Genomic DNA, 21,972 nt, shown 5'->3' with positions numbered 1-21,972 from the left:
TTCCAAATGTGTTGGGTTCTGTTGTTGGTCGCAACTCACACGCAACTCTCTCGCCATAGACCAGTGCAAGTCACATGACTTGTGTGCAGCTTTTCTGCAGTTTGGCCCTATTATTTACAGCAAAATCAGAGCACTAAAATATTCAGAGAATTGCTGTTGTGCGTCACTTGTAGCACCTGCCTTATTCTTACTACAAAGGTGTGGGTGTCACCATTGAATCCTTGTTGACCCATCAGCTGTCCTTTACTGGCCCGGGAGTAATACCCTTGTGCTCTTCTTGGTTCCTTGAGACGTTGGACGTATAGGCAGGAGGATCCCCCCCCCCAATCCATGCCCTTGCAATATAGACTGTCATTCAGCAATGTGATATTTTGGGCTCTTGGTTTTCTGAAAGCCGTGGTTTGCCATAATGTCATTATTCCTTAATGGGGCATGTGAGAACCAGTGGTCTGAGCTGTTTCATGTAGTGAAAAAACATGTTGTGCCAAGTGGACACTTTTTTTGGAATATACTTTAGGCTATGCATACATTTCATGTAAATGTTATATCCAGTCTGCAGACCGGCTATACAGTGCCTACAAGTAGTATTCAACCCCCTGCAGACTTAGCAGGTTTGGTAAGATGCAAATAAGTTAGAGCCTTCAAACTTCACACAAGAGCAGGATTTATTAACAGATGCATAAATCTTACAAACCAAAAAGTTATGTTGCTCAGTTAAATTTTAATAAATTTTAAACATACAAGTGTGGGTCAATTATTATTCAACCCCTAGGTATAATATTTTGTGGAATAACCCTTGTTTGCAATTACAGCTAATAATCGTCTATTATAAGACCTGATCAGGCCGGCACAGGTCTCTGGAGTTATCTTGGCCCACTCCTCCATGCAGATCTTCTCCAAGTTATCTAGGTTCTTTGGGTGTCTCATGTGGACTTGAATCTTGAGCTCCTTCCACAAGTTTTCAATTGGGTTAAGGTCAGGAGACTGACTAGGCCACTCCAACACCTTGATTTTTTGCCTCTTGAACCAGGCCTTGGTTTTCTTGGCTGTGTGCTTTGGGTCGTTGTCTTGTTGGAAGATGAAATGACGACCCATCTTAAGATCCTTGATGGAGGAGCGGAGGTTCTTGGCCAAAATCTCCAGGTAGGCCGTGCTATCCATCTTCCCATGGATGCGTACCAGATGGCCAGGCCCCTTGGCTGAGAAACAGCCCCACAGCATGATGCTGCCACCACCATGCTTGACTGTAGGGATGGTATTCTTGGGGTCGTATGCAGTGCCATCCAGTCTCCAAACGTCACGTGTGTGGTTGGCACCAAAGATCTCGATCTTGGTCTCATCAGACCAGAGAACCTTGAACCAGTCTGTCTCAGAGTCCTCCAAGTGATCATGAGCAAACTGTAGACGAGCCTTGACATGACGCTTTGAAAGTAAAGGTACCTTACGGGCTCGTCTGGAACGGAGACCATTGCGGTGGAGTACGTTACTTATGGTATTGACTGAAACCAATGTCCCCACTGCCATGAGATCTTCCCGGAGCTCCTTCCTTGTTGTCCTTGGGTTAGCCTTGACTCTTCGGACAAGCCTGGCCTCGGCACGGGAGGAAACTTTCAAAGGCTGTCCAGGCCGTGGAAGGCTAACAGTAGTTCCATAAGCCTTCCACTTCCGGATGATGCTCCCAACAGTGGAGACAGGTAGGCCCAACTCCTTGGAAAGGGTTTTGCACCCCTTGCCAGCCTTGTGACCCTCCACGATCTTGTCTCTGATGGCCTTGGAATGCTCCTTTGTCTTTCCCATGTTGACCATGTATGAATGCTGTTCACAAGTTTGGGGAGGGTCTTAAATAGTCAGAAAAGGCTGGAAAAAGAGATAATTAATCCAAACGTGAAGCTCATTGTTCTTTGTGCCTGAAATACTTCTTAATACTTTAGGGGAACCAAACAGAATTCTGGTGGTTTGAGGGGTTGAATAATAAATGACCCTCTGAATAAACTTTTCACAATTTAAAAAAAAAATTAAACAAAGAAATAACATTCTTTTTTGCTGCAGTGCATTTCACACTTCCAGGCTGATCTACAGTCCAAATGTCACAATGCCAAGTTAATTCCGAATGTGTAAACCTGCTAAATCTGCAGGGGGTTGAATACTACTTGTAGGCACTGTAACTGCAAGAGAAATGTGCTGTCTTCCAGGTGCAAAAATTAAAGATGTGTCTGACAGGATATCAGGACTCTTCAGACCTACAGATGACTACCCATTCCTGCTACTACATGTGGGGACAAATGACACAGCAAGAAACGACCTGGAAACCATCTGTAATGACTTTGAAAACTTAGGTAAGAAAATGAAAGAACTGGGAGCGCAGGTGGTCTTCTCTTCCATCCTCCCAGTGGATGGCCATGGAACAAGGAGGTGGAATAAGATTCTGCAGGTGATCAACTGGATACGTCGATGGTTCCGTCAGCAAGGATTTGGATTTCTGGATCACGGAGTGAATTATCTATATGATGGACTAATTGCTGGAGATGGGGTGCACCTTATGAAGACTGGAAAATATGTATTTGGAAGTCGCCTTGCTACACTCATCAGCAGAGCTTTAAACTAGAACAATGTGGGAAGGGAAGCAAAAGGCCAGAAAAAGCCATACACCTGACAAATGCTATTGAGAATTCTGCTATTAGAAGTGGGAGGAAAGAACAAAGACAAAAAAATCTAAATAAAAATATGGGAGAAAGAGAAACCAATCACAAACTAAAATGTTTCTATACTAATGCACAAAGCATGGGCAACAAACAAGGAGAATTGGAACTAACACAGGAAAAGAAATATGATGTCATTGGAATCACTGAAACTTGGTGGGACGATACACATGATTGGAATACAAGGCTAGAAGGATACAACTTATTTGCTAGAAACAGACTTGATAAACGAGGAGGAGGTGTCGCATTGTATGTTAGAAACGCGTATATCTGCACAGAGATCCAAGCTTCAGAGACTGGGAGTTCTGTGGAAACTGTGTAAGAATGCAAGGACAGAACAATGGAAAGGACACCATTGTAGGCATTTACTACAGGTCGCATGGGCAAGCTGAAGATATGGATGAACTCTTTATGCATCAAATGGCCAAGTTCTCCAAAAAAATATGACATAGTTGTCATGGGAGATTTCAACTATCCAGACATTTGTTGGGAATCTCTCTCAGGCAAAACTAACAGGTCAAGGAAATTCTTATCCTCTCTTGCTGACAACTTTATCTTCCAAAAGTTAGGGGAGAAAACAAGGGGAACTGCTACCTTGGATCTAATCCTTATAAACAGGGAGGAAATGGTTGAGGAGCTAAAAGTGGCTGGGACCCTAGGAGGTAGCGACCATGCTATTTTAGAATTTTGGATAACTAGAGGAGGAAGACCTGTGAAGACTCGGATGTCAAGATTAGATTTCAGAAAGGCAGATTTCAAGGGATTCAGAAAGGGAATGGGAGGGATCCAATGGCTGGATATCCTTAAGGACAAAAGTGTCCAGGAAGGATGGGAAATCTTGAAAAATGAAATTCTCAAAGCACAATTGTTAACAATTCCGAAAATAGGGAAGAATAGGAAGCGTTTAAGGAAACCAGGATGGATGAACACAGAACTAAAGCACGTGCTAAAAAGGAAGAAAGAAATGTTTATAAAATGGAAAGAGGGAGGCATATCTAAAGAAAAATATACTGCTGTCTGCAGAACTTGCAGGGCACAAATCAGATTATCTAAAGCTGACAATGAATTGAGGCTTGCAAGAGACGTCAAAAGCAATAATAAAGGATTTTGGGTTATGTCAAAAGTAAAAGAAAAGTCAAAGATGCTATAGGATTTTTACAGGATGAAAATGATGAAATGGTAAGACAGGATGTTGAGAAGGTCGAACTTTTATATTCCTATTTTGCACCTTATTTCTCTCAGAAAGGAAATGTAACATGAACTGTTCTTCACTGTCCTATTAAGGGAATGGAAGAATCCAGGATATCTATAAACAGAAAGATAGTGAGGAAACAGTTAGCTAACCTAAATGAATTCAAGTCTCCAGGTCCAGATGAATTACACCCCAGAGTACTGAAGGAGATATCAGAAGAAATTTTTGAACCCCTCTCCATAATCTCTGAAAATTCTTGGAGAACAAGAGAAGCCCAGAAGACTGGAGAAGAGCAAATGTTGTTCCTATTTTCAAAAAGGGTAAGAAGGTGGACCCAGGCAACTATAGGCCGGTGAGTCTGACTTCTATACCAGGAAAGATCTTTGAACAAATTATTAAACAACATGTATGTAAGTCTGCATGGATTTGTAACTAATAAGTCATGTCAGACTAACTTAATTTCCTTCTATGACAGAATCATTGGGTGGATCAGGGAAATGCTGTACATATAGTATATCTTGACTTCAGCAAAGCATTTGACAAAGTATCTCACACAATCGTTATTGAAAAAATGACTAAGTATGGAATGGACAAGGCAACTGTTAGGTGGATTGATAACTGGCTTAGTGATCGGACCCAGAGAGTGGTTGTAAATGGCTGCACATCCAGTTGGAAGAATGTCTCAAGTGGGGTACCACAGGGCTCTGTCCTGGGCCCTGTATTGTTCAACATCTTTATCAACTATTTAGATGAAGGAATTGAGTTTAAACTGATTAAATTTGCTGATGACACAAAGCTAGGAGGGATAGCTAATACTAGAGAAGAGAGAGAGAGGATTCAAAAAGATATAAACTGGAGCAGTGGGCAGCAACTAACAATGTTTTTTAACAGGGAAAAATGCAAAGTACTACATCTCGGCAATAAAAATGAAAAAAGCATATACAGAATGGGAGGAATAGGGCTAAGCAACAGCACATGTGAGAAAGACTTGGATATACTAATAGATCACAGACTGAATGAGTCAACAGTGTGATGCAGCAGCAAAAAAGGCAAATGCAATTCTAGGATGTCATTATTGCCCTCTACTCCTCTTTGGTCAGACCTCATCTGGAATACTGTGCCCAGTTTTGGGCTCCACATTTTAAAAAAACCTCAACAAACTGGAGCAAGTTCAGAAAAGAGCGACAAGAATGGTGACCGGTCTGCAAACCCTGTCTTATGAGGAAAGGTTGCAGGATTTGGGAATGTTTAGCTTGCAGAAGAGGAGACTTGATAGCTGTCTACAAATATCTCAAGGGCTGTCACATTGTAGAATGATCATCGTTATTCTCATTTTCACAAGGAAAGACTAGAAGCAATGGGATGAAACTGAATGGGAGGAGACACAGATTAGATATTAGAAAAAACTTTTTGACAGTCATCAATGAGTGAAAAAGGCTGCCACGACAAGTGGTGAGTTCTCCTTCAATAGAAGTCTTCAAACAGAGGCTGGACAGACATCTGTCTGGGATGATTTATCCTGCTTTGAGAAGGGGGTTGGACCAGATGGCCCTGGAGGTCCCTTCCAACTCTACGCTTCTATGATTATAAGTACTCCCATTATTTAGAGCATGCAGCCCTCGCGTTATCCCCCAAATGACTTAAGTATCTGAGCCTGAAATAAAGCCCTTTCAGTTTGCGGTTATTGCTCGTCGTCTGGAATGCATGGTACAATTTCCCCTTGTGTTGCAAAACTTCAGCACCTTGGTGGTGACAAGACGGATATATTAGTCACTTTTGTTTGTCACTGGTTGGGACTGTCATGATTACGGTTTTTAACTACAGGATTAATTCACTGCTAGTAATGAGCGAATATACTCGTTGCTCGGGTGTCGTCCGAGTATTTTGGTGTGCTCAAAGATTTTAGTTTTTGTCTCATCTGCATGATTGGGGGCTGCTGGACAGGCTGAATACATGTGGGAATTCCCTAACAAACAGGCATTCCTCACATGTATTCAGGCTGTCCAGCAGCCGCAAATCATGCACGTGCTGCGACAGTAACTAAATCTCCGCGCACGCCAAAATACTCGGAGGTCACCCAAGCAACGAGTATACTCGCTCATCACTATTCACTAATATTCCTAGAGGTTGTGTATGTTCTTATACCTAAATATTTTTACTTTTTTATGACATTTAATCCTTCTAAAGTTAATTTGTTTCCAGATTTCATCGTAGAAAGTGCATATGTTATTAAAGGGGTTTTCCACTACTTTATCAATCTTTATTGCTGCAATTCCTTGTTAAAAAATCCTCCCCTCCCACACGCTTTCCATCGATGTTGCGTTGCGTCGCGTCGCTGATGACCTTGCAGCGCTCGCATCTCCTACAAATATCCAAGTTTCGGACATTGGCTGCAGCAATAATATCTTTATGGAAACCCATTAATGTATCTGCTTGCTTGGACGAGTTTGCAGCAGGTTTTTTTTTAGCTGCCCTACACTGTGCACAATAAGTTATTTTGAGCATAAACTTTTCATATCCTCAAAAACTTGTTATCCAATTCAATAAAGATTTTTTTTTTTTTTTTTTAATCAGAATTCTGGTGTAGAAAGCTTTTAAGTCGCAACATTTTGGCTCCTCTCAAGGCTGCCCTAAAACTTTGCAACTTTTGCATTTCATGCCTTTTTTACCCGGTTCCGACAAAGTAGGTGAAGCTAGAGCTGAATGGGGACTGCCTTTCCTCACATTTATGAAGCGTGTTGGTGGTCACTATGCCACAGATCTAACTCCAGTATGATTTATGGTGAGGCACGGTGTCTCAAGAGCCTCGCACTCCACCTCGCCACCTCATCAAGAGCAACATGACGATTACTGGCCTTGAGCAATCCAGGCATTGGGATTTCTGTAGTTTCTCCTCCAAAACCTCAGTGTCCATATACTTTGACGGTATGTGCACAATGCTTCTTTTTTTTAAATGCTTTCTGCCTGGAAAATAATTAAAAAAAAAAAAAAAAAAACAACCCCGCTACAAATAAACCTAATGCACATCAACATCACCTGCTGCAAATGTTTAGTCTTCTGTCACTTTTTTTAACCACTTCAGACTTCAAAAGCCATGAAGGGGCTAAAAGCAATGGCAGGAGACGCTGCTACTTGGATCACAGACTACATTGCAGGGAAAATAGTGTTTTCCTGATCGTATTTGAGTTGAAGATCTTGGCGTTACTCCAGTGTATAAAAGATGCCATGTGCACCTTCCCGAACTGTGCCAGGAAGCCACTTTATAACTCCCGTATACCACAGTTGGACACTTCACATGCCCTAAATTGTCACAATTACTGTGTCTTTTTAAAATGTCCAAATTGCTGCAGGGGGATAAATTGCAAAACTAAGGCGCAGTTATTTGTGTTCATCATCTTCAGCTGTTGCCTCTCACCAGATGCTTCCTCACCTATGTGATGCTTGGTGCTTAGTGCCCAGATTTTGTTCACTCCATTTTTAATAAACATGCTTGTTACATAATAGCAAAGGACACTTATCCAGGTTTCTCCCCAGTGGGTGAATGCAAAATACATTGGATTTTGGGCGGGGGTTGAATGGTGTTTATTGCTAAGATATCCCACCATACGGTGCCTCCGTGCATTACAATATGATCAAGACGTCTAAAGGAAAATCTCCATAATAGCCAAAATATATGTATATGACATTATAAGAAAGTAAACCAAAAAGTTGGGTGTTGATTTCCGGGTACTTTGGCTGCCCAGTACCTGGATTTGCTCGGTCTTGTCCAGTGTTAGATGGAAGATGAAGGTTTGAGTTTAATCTTGAGTTCTCTTCATCATGGTGTACAGCCATGTCATGATTGTCTTGTGGTGCCAAGTAAGTTACCAGGAGAAAGTTGGCCGTGTGCGTAGTGGCTCTCCAAAGTAATGGACGGGCCTCTCTTTATAAATAACTCCTTACAACACGAGGTTAGTGAGTTGCACAAACTGCAGTTATGTACTATGGAAATTGTCAGACTTTTGCTGATTCTTCTCTTTCAAGGAACTAATTCTTTAATTTAAGGATTCCCTATACCAGATTGTTGCCGGAGAATCACTATTGGTAGAAATGGACAGCATGCACCTGAATCCGCACGGTGTGCAGCTACTACAGTGTGGGCAAATGGCTTGGAGGATCTACCGGTGGGATCAGCCCTCCTAAGCCGTATATATGGGCAGCTAAGTCATAGGAAGCTAAATAAGGTGATGCGCTGATATCTGCGATACTATGACCTAATGCCCATTTAGGTTCATTCCACTGACAGATTCCCTTTTCATAGGGCTATTTAGAGCCATTATCAGGACTATTTCATAAACTATTGATTTGGCTTAGAATATGTTGCACGCTCCAATGGCAGATGTATTTCTGCAGCACACCTTTTTTATACTGAAGTGTACTTAAGAGCAAAGCAAATATTTTGATGGGTCACAAAGGAAAACTTGGTAATGTGTTTGCTTGGCGCGCACCCAAGCTCTGGCTACTGCCTGCAGTTCCTAATGTCATATCGTATATATGTAATACGCTGGTAAACACGGAGGTGCTTTTAGTTTTGCCTGATGCAATCTCTTGTGGAAAGGCAGTGTGTAATGTTATTGAGCTAAGTAATCTGTCTTCACTTTATGGAGGCGACATATCAATAAATTTAAAAGGATGGTCCAAATCACACATTTTCTTTCTAAATACCTATCTATTTGGTGTCCTAATCTAATCTCTTTTGTAATATGTTTTAATTGAAAACTCCCTATCCTCCTCTCACTACACTATCTTAACTGCTTTTTATTTTTTTTCTGCTTCCTCTTCTATGCTTCGTATGAGAATCCCAGTGCATAAGGGGCAGAAGCCGCGGTCACTGTGGCCGCCCGTGCCTCTTCCTTGAAACGAAGCGTCATTCGTGACATCTGTTGCAGGGGCTTGGCTAGTCCCTGGTAAACAGAGCATGTATAGGCTGTCAATTCCGACTGATGCTCAATAGATTCTTGTCATTGTTCATATTTTGCAGTGACAGTGCGCTCTCACCAGTTCTGATCAGAAGTAACGAACTAGCAGGAGAGTGCACTGTAAGTGTGCAGTGTAAGAGAACTACGCAGCGTTGTGAGACACCGGCGCTGCCTCCAAGTGACAGCAGCCTCTGCCCCGATGACGCTGTGAGTATCTCGGCATGCACTGGAATTCTCAGTTGAAGCATCACCAAAGAGGAAGTAGAAAGTCAGTGTAGTGAGGAAAGGATAGGGATTTTTTTTAAGTGTATTACATTAAAAATTAGATAATTTTCATCCTAAATGCCTATTTGATGTCATAATCTTGATTAGTTTTGCCCCTTTTAAAATTACATAAGGTCCTAAAGGGGTGAACCAAACCAAAGAGCAGACCCCTGTGTCATCAATATGCAGAGGCTATCTTCCTGAGACCCTTATATCATGTTGGAAATCAAGAAACAAAACCTACAGTGGTCTACACCTCCATCGGAAGGTTTTTTTTTTTTTTTTTTTTTGTGGAAAATACTATCTGGTCCCATGTATGGCTCAAGTTCATCAAAGGAAATGTGACATCAGTCTAAAGTCCCCTGTGCACATTAGATGAATGTTGGACCATAATTTTGTTTTTCCAATTCTCCCGCGCTTTCTTTGACACAGACTTGACATCTCTGCCAGTGGCTCATCTCCAGGAGAACAAATTCCCGATTGTCATTTTCCGGCGCTCCTATACGCATGTCAGATGAGCCTGTTTATCTGCAGGTGCAGCCGACTTTTTTTTTTTTTCTCCCCGTATCACTGTTTTTCAAGGATTTTGTGTAATTGTGATTAAAACACACTATGAGCAGTAGAGGCCCAGGAACATTTTGTAATTGTCAGTGTCTGTTGTGCCTCGACTCTTTCCAGCCAGGATTCTTGGAGGCAAGTGATATATGGTCCTGAAATGCATGTTTGTCATGTGTAGAAATGTTAGTTATTCCTAAGTCCCTACATCTTCCACTGACTCCCGAACATCTATTGGGCTGTGATTTGTTAATGTATCCCTCATCCTGCTTTGCGGTATCACCATGGTTAGTGTAGTCTGCGGGGTGCATGTACCAAGAAGCCTCCTGCCCATGGGTGGACCAGGCAGGAGTAGGACTAAAGTACAACCCATCCCCATTCTGAAGTGTATAACCCAGGGATTATTCCGCTTGTGGTGACACAATTGGATTTGCATGTACTTTCTGCTCATGTCCCGGGGAGCAGAGAAGGGCTTATCAGTATCTTTCAACTTAGGATTTTTTTTTTTTTTTTTTTTTTAAATTTACGCGCAGTTCCTTTTTATTACAGCCTAAAATTAAGTTTTGCCTTCCTTTTCTAAAGATTCTAAGCTTCTCCGTAGAGACTAAGCGGCAGCTTGTACAGTACATGTGCCCCGTGTATGGCTTGTGACACTCAGCACATCGTAGACCTGGTATTGGGAATTGCTGTAATTTCTGTAACTGGTGGCGGCATTTAGCATCTTGGGTGTATGGACTGGTTGGAGGTACATGTATGATCTGTAGCCTAAGTGAGGGGCGAGCTAGTGTGAGGTTGGGCTGCAGAGTGATTTGGACCTCTCGGACTATGTTCCCATGATGAGCTTTTGGTGAGTTTTTGATTCAGCAGAATTTCTGCACCCATTTCATTTATTTGCGTTTTTTTTTGTGTGGTTGTATGTATTCTACGGGATAGCGGGGAAAAGACAGAAGGTCGGGGGTGCAGCAGCTCTGGTGGTGATGAGGCGGCAGCCCAGGCGGTGGTGAGGCGGCAGGATAGTTATTGCAGTTTGTAAGCTTTCCTGAAAAGATGGGTTTTCAGGTTCTGTTTGAAGGATCCGAGGGCGGTGGATAATCGGACGTGTTGAGGCATGGCATTCCAGAGGATAGGGGATATTGGGGAGAAATCTTGGAGGCTGTTGTGTGAGGAGCGAATAAGTGTGGAGGAGAGTAGGAGGTCTTGGGAGGATCGAAGAGTACGTGAGGGAAGATATTGGGAGATTAGTTCAGAGCTATGGGGAGGGGGAAGGTTGTGGATGGCTTTGTAGGTCAGTGTTAGTAGTTTGAACTGGATTCGTTGGGGAATTGGGAGCCAATGGAGGGATTTGCAGAGGGGATAGACAGGGGAGGAGAGAGGTGGGTTAGTCGGGTAGCAGAATTGAGGACAGACTGGAGTGGTGCAAGAGAGTTAGCAGGGAGGCTGCAGAGGAGAGTGTTGCAGTAGTCAAGGCGGGAGATGATGAGGGCATGTACAAGAGTTTTAGTAGATTGAGGAATGGATGGATTCTGGAAATATTTTTGAGTTGGAGGTGGCAAGAGATTGGATCTGCGGTTTGAAGGACAGGGCAGAGTCGAGAGTTGCTCCAAGGCAGTGGATTTCACTCATGCGGTGTACCCACAAGAGAAACTGACATGTTTTGGATTTGGAACACACCGCAGACCAGTTTACGCAGAGTAAAAAAAAACAAAACCATTTTTTTTCTTATCCAGCAAAAGTAAACGGCATCAAAAGCTCATTGTGTGAACGTAGCCGTATAGTTGCACAAAGGTGGAAAACGCCTTGTTCCTGACAGGTTCTCTTTATATATTTTACAAATTCCCAGATTCTCATTCCTTTGCTAGTTGCTCATAAATCAGTCTTAATCCCTTGACAATAAACTGAATGAATGTAAAGGAGAAAATATTTTCCTGGTGCATGAACCAAATCCTGTGTGAATCCTGAACAAGAGGATACAGGTGCTCTGAAGGCAGACGGTGCCCGTCTCATGGGCTGGGAAGTCTGGCATCTGTGTATAACCAATCTGTACAGCTGCCAAAATGAAGGATTTTGCTCACCTTTGTCCACCCCACAGCCAGCTATATACTTGAAACTTCAGCTCAAACTGTTATCTGAAATTGGTAAGAAACAGGGTTTGGATACGTTGGCTTTCAGCTTGGCCAATTCTATGCCCTCCCGGGAAGAAGCTCTGGTGATTCATTATTCAAATTTGTGGAATTGTGAAGAAAACATCAGGCCATGTGTGGCCGGAGTCCGCATCTGAGCAATAACAACCTGTAACTTTGTGTTATCAGTCGAATATAGTGATGAGCGAACGTCCTTTGATAACGTGTTATACCAATATTTTGGGCGTGCTCGTATAACACATCCAGGCCCTGCGGCTGCATGTTTGGCGGCGGTAGACAACCTCAACACATGCTCGGATTGCCTGTTTGTTTGGCAATCCTCGCCAAACGCTGGAAGCATGTAGGTTATAATGTGAAGATGCATCACTTCCATTAATGAAACCATTGATCTGAATGGATTGCTGAACTTGCGATTAGGCTAGGGGTCGCACCCATCATTTTGAACGGGTGAGCCTCATCCGATTTCAGAGTCAAATCACAGCATGTTGCTACTTTTTTTTTTTTTTTTAGACCGTTTTCGCAGACAAACTGTCATCTGAGCACTGACTCATTGAATAACATGGGTCGGTATGTGATTTGATGTCAAGATATATAATTCTCTTCCGATCTATATGGATGTTTGGTGTCCTCATGTGGCTATGCACCTACTATAGAGGAGATGATATTGTAGTGGGGCGAGCAGACAGCGCCTGAAACCTTTCATTAAAGACTATCTGATATTGTAAAGAATGGCATTTTGACTTTAATTAGATTGTCGTGTTCTTTCCAGTATTGCATTATGTCTGCTGTCAGGACTGTGCTCATGCAATCTATTAGATAAACCAGCAGCGTTACATCAGCTGCTAATGTAAGTCCATCCACCTGCTAGTTCACAAGGTAAGCACCTCGCCCTCCTGGAAGGGGTTATGCTACAATTAAAAACCTATCAGCCATCCTATAGAATGGTGTTGGGCTAAGTTCACACTAGGCGTTTTTGCAGCTGTTTTTTTATGCGTTTATGCAAATTTTCAGCTGCTTTTTATAGTAGTAGCACGGTTTAAGATTTCAGCAATCTCATGCACACACAGTTTTTTGTTATCAGGATTTTGTGCATTGCATGTTTTTCTCACAATGGAGCACGTCACCTATTTCAGCGGGTTTTTTTTTTTTTTGTTTGTGGGTTTTTGTTTTTTTTTCACCAAAAACGCAGGTTTTGCTGCGTTTTTTTTTTGTGCCAAATCTTATTTCTATACTTTTTTTTTTTTTTTTTTTTTTTGTCTTTTTTTTCCAACACTAAACTTTTATCAGCATGCGTAAGCGACAAATTTAGCATGGCAAACTGCACACAGAGTGCAAGAAAAAATCAGAACATGTTTCTTTTTCTGCAGCTTCGTTCTTATCAAGAGATCAGGTTTTACTGCAGAAAAAAGCCTAATGTGAACTGGCCCTTGAAAGGGGTTTCTTCACTTACAAAGTACATGTTAATCGCTAGATCTTACAGTAGTAATTTCCACAATCTGATATGTTAAAATGTTCCTGTGCTGAAATAATCTTATAAATGTGCCTGTACTGTGTATTGGCTGTGTCTGATCATACCCCTAGTCAGTGGAGGAAGGAAAATAGAGGCCACAGACAGGACAGCATGGGATCACAGCTGTAGACTTGTGAGTTCTCTCAGCACACACACTACGTACTGTGAGAATGCTCTGGTGTCTGCCCTGGGAGCAGCGGACGTGTGATCGCAAGCATGTGATTCGAATTCATGAGCTCACGTACCGACTAGATGAGCATGGCCTCTCTCAATGCAAATGTATTAAACGGATACAGTGTAATCGGGATGTGGCTGGAAGTATGCAAATCACATACTTGTTGTCGCATACGCCGCACTTGAATTTTACCTATTTGAGACATTCTCTTTTAAGGGAAACCTGAGTTACTGAACTATTAATACTGAATAATTTGGTCAATATTCTACAACTCCTGAAACAAGACGAAGTCACTTTTGGCTTGGTGCATCTCTTCACTTTATAATACATGTTTACCTTCCATGTAACTGGTTTCTACTTTACTGGGTGCGGGCCAAGCAATGTTCTCAGTGTCACAAGGTTTGGTACAGAAGTCTACTTCTTGCCAAGTTATTGTTGGGACTCCGCTCATGTGATACTCTTATTTGGGTAGAACACTGTGTGCACTTAGGATATCTGGTGTAGGTGGTAGCAAAACTTGAGAAAAAGGGGGAGGTAGGGGGGGGGAGTAGAGGCTCTAATAGGGTTAAGAACATCGTTCGGGTGTCGCAAAATAACCAAGTGGTATATGGAGACGCTCCTTGGTACATACTGTAGTGCTAGAATAGATACAGCACTTTTTGGGCATTTCCTAATGCCTGTGGCCCAGGAGCACTGATAAGTAGCGGGCCTTGTGGTAAATCTGTGTATATTTTACTGTGGGTGCAAGAACATCACCAAGAGACCAAGGTGCCAAAAATGAAATTATCCAGTCCTCACGTAGTGAAGAACAGATGATTCTTTATTGGGGATAACCATCTCTAGAGACACAATGTGTTTCGATTTTAAGAGTGCCTTTATCAAGTGTAAGGAAAGACCAACAACCTGTCCAAATGTATTAGGATATCTTCCCACAGTCATTAAACGCTGCGGGTTGGACGCTCCGTACCTCCGCAGCATCAAACTTGCAGCGGCCAGATGTTACAGCATAGTGGATGGGATTTCATGAAATCTCATCTCCACTATGCGTCCTGAGAGATGCCTCCGGCTTCCCTGCAGAGATGCACATGCTGCGCCACTTTCCAGACCACAGCATGTCCATTTATGGTCTCTGCTGCGTAAATTACCCATTCACTATCATTAGATGCGGTAAAACCGGATTATCTTAGTCACATGCGAATTAAGTGCGGAAACGCAGCTCACTACACGTGTACTAATTTAAATAATGTCGTACCTTGTTTCAGCCAAAAGTTCGCTTGCACTGCAGGTCTCACAGCTGTCTACTTTTTTTTTTCTTCTTGGCTGGTTAACAAAAATAGGGGGACCCCACGCTATATTTTTTTTTTTTTTTTAGGGGATCCCACTATTTTTGCTAACCATCCAAGGTAAGCAGTCTGCTGTGGCCTGGTATTATCAGGCTGGTAATGGTCATGGATATTGGATCCTTACCAGTCTGAAAGGCCAGTCCCAGTAGTCTGCTTCACTCTTGGTGGAGGATTGGGCACCAAGGGAAGTGCGGGTTGGTCCTGCTGCAGCTCCAGCAGCTGTGACTGCTTACCGCAGCCATGCAAGGCCCTTAGATGACGACTGTCAAACACCGAAGACCAGAGCTACGCCAGGCGAGGTCCAGACTTCAGAGGTTGACAGTCTAGCACCGGTGAATGTTGCTGGGTTGGAGGGCATTGGGGACCTGACGGGTTCCCTTTTAAGTTAATAAAGTGGTCAGTGTATCATTTTAAGTGCATTGTCATCTTTAGAACTTGTACAGATAGGTGCCTTGTTGGTGGCTCAGTGGTTAGCACTGCAGCCTTGCAGAGCTGGGGTCCTGGTTTAAATCCCACCAAGACAACCTCTGCATGGAGATTGTATGTTCTCCCCGTGTTTGCGTGGGTTTCCTCTGGGTTCTCCAGTTTATTCCACACTCCATAGATATACTGATAGGGAATCTAGATTGTGAGCCCCAATGGGGACAGTGATTATGTCTGTAAAGCGCTGTAGAATTAATGCTGCTATATAAGCAAGATAAATAATAATAATAATAATAATCTTTATTTTTATATAGCGCTAACATATTCCGCAGCGCTTTACAATTTGCACATATTATCATCACTGTCCCCAATGGGGCTCACAATCTAAATTCCCTATCAGTATGTCTTTAGAATGTGGGAGGAAACCGGAGTGCCCGGAGGAAACCCACGCAAACACGGGGAGAACATACAAACTCCTTGCAGATGTTGTCCTTGGTGGGATTCGAACCCAGGACCCCAGCGCTGCAAGGCTGCAGTGCTAACCACTGAGCCACCGTGCCGCCCTGATAAATGAAATCACTCCCCTCCCCATCACTTTTGAGATTCCTTGTCTGGGCATAGAAGGCTGTATGTATCACTGTTCTGCGGTTCTGTCCTGTACACCGGCTATTTTGCGTTCTATAAGATGGGTTTTGTATGTGAAGTTCAAACCTGCAGAGTTGCTGATCAGAATTTGTTTTGTTCCACTTGTAGCAGAGCGAGAGCCTGGACTTGCTCCAGATAGGAGCTTTGCATTCCCTCAGCCCTTTTCACGAGTATAATATATACTGATTCTTGAATGGTAATGATGCCTTATTATATTCCTGACCCGATACTTTATACCAGGGTTGTGCTGATTTACAGTGTAGGCGATGTACAGTCCCTCGGGTCAGTATTCCATTTCTAGATATGCACACCATGTCCTGATCCTGCCAGCATGGGGTGGTGCAAAAAGTAACTGCTTTTCTATTAGAAGTATTTATCTGCTTATAAAAGAGGCACATTCTAAAGGCTTTTATAATGGCATTCCCTAATTGTAAGCCTCCTTTTGTGGAGATTGGCATTTCCATTTCTGGAGACTTTCCTAAAATGTTGAATACTTTAAGGCTATGTGCCCATGTAGCTATTCTCAAGCAGAATCGCACACCCTGCTCCTGGGAAAACGCATGTGGTTTTTGACGTGCTTTTTTAAGCATTTGTCAAGCGTTTTAGCATGCGTTTTCCTAAGTGTTTTTGCCCATATAATTGATGGTGCGGAATCGCGGGCGATTCCGCAAAGTTAATGAATATGCTGCGTTTTTTACCGCTAAGCGATTCCGCAGCGGCAAAAATCGCGCCATTGGCACAACATGTGTGTTTTCTATTAGGAATGCATGGAATGCTTTTTTTTAAGCATTTCCACGGCAGAATCGCACTTTTAAAATCGCCACGGAAACACTTAAACACTACGTGGGCACACAGCCTAACTGCTGTCTGTAAGATTCACGTGATTAATATAGAAAAGTTTTTTTAATTGACTTTGTATTTGTGTGTATATATTTTACATTAGCGCTTGTCGTTTTTCTTCTCTAGGTACAAGGATCATCTATGATCGCAAGTTTCTCTTGGACCGTCGCAATTCCCCCCTGGCTCAGACCCCACCCCGCCGCTTGCCAGATATTCCTGGAGTGACCAGCCCCAGTACTGTTGTAGAAGAGCCCAAAGTAGAAATGAACAACTTGAACAATCATGACAGAAAGACTACTGTTGGTAAGATGTACTGTATAGCATGCCATAGGCCCTGTTCACACAAGCGCATCTCTGGTCAGAGCTCTTGGTGTGTGAAATAGAAAACTGTTAGCCTAGGGGCTAGTGCGCATGACAGATAGAAATTTTACTGCTGCCAATATGCTAATCTCTCCTCTTCATCCATCCAGACTCTTTTCTATGGGCTTTTACGTTTTCCACTCTGATGCTGCCCAATAATAAGGCAGCATCATACACTGGATGGGTGAGCAAATGCCAACGCCATGTTAAAATGGGCATTTTCAGCATTATCGCACCCATCACTTTGTCAGGCAAACCTAACAAACTTGGTTCCACAATTGGTAGTAAACACAGAACGTTTAAAATTAATTGAAATATAATTTACAATATTTAAATCTAAAACAAATTATCCCAAATGTATCGTGGGTTTTTTTTTTTTAATTATGAAAGACAGTCTCCCAGTTTAATAAATATATATGATTGACAAGACCTTTATCACAGTTGTAGAGCAAAGACATCAAACATCGCCCGCTAAGAGATTCCACTTCTGCAATCTGGAACCCAAGGGCTCAGATCCAAATTTCTAACTAGATCATTCAGTTCACTTTGTGTTATAAAGTTTAGTTCAGTTGAGGTTGCTAACAAAGTCTGGGTCGTGAGCGGAAGATGTTTCATGACACCAAGCGCCCTCTTTTTCCTCATTAGACTCGACTGATTCTGGTGCTTTTGGAACTGGCAGTTCTTTTGTATTTGGTACTGGCTTTACTGCAGATGGAATATTTGGATACTGTAAAGTCCAGGTCTTCCTTAACTCCTTTCCTGATTGGGGCACCATGCAGTGATCGGTTGGGTCGCTTCTAGTGATGAGCGAGTATGCTCATTGCTCGGGTTTCCCAGAGCATGCTCGGGTGGTCTCCGAGTATTTGGATGTGCTCAGAGATTTAGTTTGTCGCCGCAGCTGCATGATTTGTGGCAGCTGGCCAGCCTGAATACATGTGAGAATTCCCTAACAAACTGGCAATCCCCACATGTATTCAGGCTGTCAAGTATCTGCAAATCATGCAGCTGCGGCGACAGAAACTAAATCTCCAAGCACATCCAAATACTCGGAGACCCCCGAGCAACGAGCATACTCTCGCTCATCACTAGTCTCTACAGATCATTGGGACTGCAGAATGCATAGATTGCCTCTTCCCATGTAACCAATTGAAGCATTTTTGAGGAGCCCAACTCTTGTCCTGATCTCCTATTCTGCAGCAAAAATACAGGTTTGTGGGCTTTACTTATAATGGTAGTCTGGTTTCACCTTTGTGACGCAAAAGTGACTTCTCCGCACATGTAGCAAAATCTGTCTGCATTGTTGATGCAAGAACGAGGCATAACTGAAAAAGCATACAGAAACATGTCAATATGCTAAGAAATCCTAAAACTGTATACCTTACCCAGCGAGCCTTTATAAAAGTAGGTGATGCAACTGTGATTAGAACTAGGTCATCGGAGCAGTGGTCATAGAACCATAAAATGTTAGAGTTGGAAGGAACCTCCAGGGTCATCGTGTCCAACCCCTGCTCAATGCTGGATTCAGTAAACCATCTCAGACAGGTGTCTGCCCAGCCTCTGTTTGAAGACTTCTATTGAAGGAGAACTCGCCACCGTTTTTTTTTTGGTGTTTTTTGATTGGTGACTAAAATGATAGAATAGGGAAGGCTCAATAGACTAAATAGATGATGTAATAGACTAGCTATGAACAATGCAATATTCACGATGAAATAATGACACAATTTTGCTATAAGTCTGCATGAAAGGTGTCATAAGTAATCACAACCTCCTCTGGAGCTTTAAAAATTAGATTTAGTCATCAATTCAAGCATCATATTAGTTTTCAGCTCCAGAAAATAAGTACTGTTTTTGTATTCAATTTGGCTGTAGAACAGTTAAGTTGTGTGTGTATCTTTATCTGTATAAATTTTTTTTTTTTTTTTTTTTTTTCCTTTTTTCTTCTCTGATAAAGTGTGAATGTATGCACATATGTGATGATGCATATTTGGTGTATAATAATGCCAAATATAATTTATATTACCAAATATGTTTCCAATTTTTTATATATATTATATATATATAATTTTTTTTTTTTTTATATGAAAAACAAGCCTTATAATTATATCTCTAACAATTTCTAAGGTTTGTTTTTCATATAAGAAAGTAAGAGAACTTACAAATTTGGGAACACATGTTTTGGTATTATATACCAAATATATTGCCAAATTCATAAAGTTTGTCAGGTTTAAAAAAAAAAAAAAAAGTTTGTCAAACACCCCAAGTGGAGTTTGACCTTTCGACCATCTAATCGCTTATACTACAGTATATGCTGCAATACTGTGGTGTTATGGTACATGGTATGATTGACATTCTCATATGGAATGGAGCTGTTCCAGTTCTTGAGCCAGCTCTTGCAAATCATTCAGGGGTTAATTGATAGTTAGGACTGTGAATGTTTTGTCTGATGGGCGTTGTAAGAAAGTATGCATCACTTGCTCTCATTTTTGTATATAATTCTATATTTGTAGTCCCGTATGTGCTTTGACAGTTTCCATTACTTCGTGACTCATGATCTCCTTTTTGTCTTCAGGTGAGGATGCTCAATTTGAAATGGACATCTAACCGTCCCCGATGCTTGGCAAGCACTCAGAATTTGCGTGTACCTGACATGGCCTATAGGATCATTTAATGAAAAACAGGCAGCAGCGCTCCTAATGCGTTTTGAAAAAGTCCTTCCAGGTGCCAAAGGTCAACGCAACCAGGCTCCCTCTTCTTTCTTTTTTTTTTTTTTTTTTTTTTTTTTTTTTTACCCCCCCCCCCCCCCCCCAAGAATAATCCCACCCCAGCTACAATAAAGTGTGGAGGTGGTGAAGGGACTTGACTGATTTGAATGGCTTCAAGCTGGCAAGTGGGAATAAATACAGTTTGCAAAATTGTACTGTAGCTTTGCAAATACATGTGAACTATGGGTGGCATGAATGGCATTTTTCTTTTCCACACGTCCCACTTTTTTTTTTTTTTTGGTTAAGGTCCTGTTAAAATTTGCCCCATGGTTTGGAAAGATGTCCGGGCCATAGTGGATATGTTTCTTTGTAATATATTGGCTTGAATTCCCATTCAGTAATCTCCCCAACAAAGAGTCTCCTCTTGAATGAGGAACCTTAAAGGGTTATTTCCAAAATTGCAAATTATTCCCTACGATGGGGATCACCTACTGTTGACTGGGAATCCTTCCGCTGGGATCTCCAGTGTTCTGTACTGGAATAAGAGCGTCGTTGCGCATGCTCTACCTCCGCTGTATTCATGGTCTATGGGGCTGCCCGAGAAAGACAAGTAAACCCTTAACCATTTCTGCCAGTCCCATAGACTAGAGCAGAAGATGAGTGTGCACATCTCCGCTCCATTCAAGATGGCGCTGTGGTGGTTCTGGATACCCAAGACTTCAGTAGGTCTTGTACTTCTAAGTTAAGGCTAGGGGATAACTTGCGATCTGGGAATAACCCTGTAATGTTTTGTCTCTGTTACCTGGTTATCTTCTTGTAGAGCCACTAAAGATCTGCCTTTGAAGGAAGTCTAACATCATAGCCCTCCGTTAGATGGTACATGTGTACGCTGCCTGCTGTGGACGGTGCACGGTCAGTCCATGTCCGTTACTGGTTTGGATGACCTTGACTTTGCCTTTATACGAATCGTGTGAGAATTAAATTTATCCCCAATGTCTCTTTCTGCTTAAAAATCAATTATTTCAAGGAAAGAAATCTGCGGTGGGTAAGAGGGGGTTGATCACCTTTCGTAATTTCAGATTGGCATAGTGACTTCTCTAATGCAAGGTCATGCCCTGTAACCTTTGTACTTGTTATTTTGGCATAGCACTTCATAGATCAAGAGAGTTTTGAACCTGAGCCTGAAGTTTACCTCTGAAAGGTCTTAAAGATCATTTCAAATTAGCTGAAGTGCTAAGGGTGAGCAGCATTTAGATGCTTCTAAATTGCAGAAAAATAAAAACTATGGTTCGTACGTCGTTTTTTTTTTTTTTTTTGTACAAAAGTGATCTGCTGCAAATTGACAATATTTGATACCGGTCTGTGTAAATGTTTGTTTTGTTTTTTTTTTGTTTTTTTTTTTTTCATGACCTGTTTGGCATTACCTTTAACCACTTCTCAACTTAACACCAAAGTGTCCAAAAACAATGCTATTGTTACTATTTTTTTGTTGGAGGGGTATTAAAAGCAAAATGTATTGGCCAAACATGATCAAGTTTTGATGTATGGGACTGAAATGATCATTAGGTGCTAATAAACGTTGCATTATGTGCTTCTCTGGGTTAATGTTTCTGCAATGAAAAATTCTTCCTGCCCCCAGTAATTTAGAAAAACACAATCTAAACTGTGGACAATCTATTTTTTTTTTTATCATCTGATTTGGAGACCTTTTCTAATGACGTTTTAAGAGTTTGTATAAAGGATGAGTTAGCACGAGGGCTGTTCCCCTCTCAATAGTGGGCTATTCACATGCTGCCCCCGGTTACATCTACACAATGTTTTTCTTTTTGGAATTTTCTTTTTCATGGGATGCTTTAAGAGGTGGATTATTAAAACTCAACCAAACAATGCTTGCTGTATCTGGGCTGGTCTCTCCTTTTGTGGTTCATTAGCGAACATTCATACATGTCTAAGTTGAAAGTGTTTTTTTTTGTTTTTTTTTTAAATCAAAATGTGCATCTCTGCTCAAAGAAATGTGTGCTGCATAGTGTGAGCTTACTGAATATTATATGCCTCTGGACTGCTGACTTAAAAAAGAAAAAAAAAATTAGGTTGACGTAAACAGTAAATTGTATGTTGCTCCCCCATTGTAATGATCACATTCCGCATTGTTTTGTTTTTTGATG

At 41.8% G+C, this 21,972-nt stretch overlaps 1 protein-coding gene across 1 annotated transcript in view; it reads left to right on the top strand.

The window, feature by feature from the left end:
* EIF4EBP2 (eukaryotic translation initiation factor 4E binding protein 2) overlaps window positions 1-21,696 on the top strand; it is a 28,927-nt gene extending 7,231 nt beyond the window's left edge. Inside the window, exons 2-3 of the mRNA XM_073585791.1 lie at window positions 16,872-17,048; window positions 19,675-21,696. Of these exons, the coding sequence (XP_073441892.1) occupies window positions 16,872-17,048; window positions 19,675-19,706 (209 nt within the window). The 3' untranslated portion in view covers window positions 19,707-21,696. The remainder of the gene's footprint in view (window positions 1-16,871; window positions 17,049-19,674) is intronic.
* The last annotated feature ends 276 nt before the right edge of the window (window positions 21,697-21,972 follow it).

This window comes from Dendrobates tinctorius, unplaced genomic scaffold (assembly GCF_039654945.1).
Source record: "Dendrobates tinctorius isolate UK_male_01 unplaced genomic scaffold, ASM3965494v1 ptg000089l, whole genome shotgun sequence".
Taxonomy (NCBI): domain Eukaryota; kingdom Metazoa; phylum Chordata; class Amphibia; order Anura; family Dendrobatidae; genus Dendrobates; species Dendrobates tinctorius.
The sequence above is the reverse complement of the archived record's forward strand: the minus strand, read 5'-3'. Positions and strand labels throughout refer to the sequence as shown.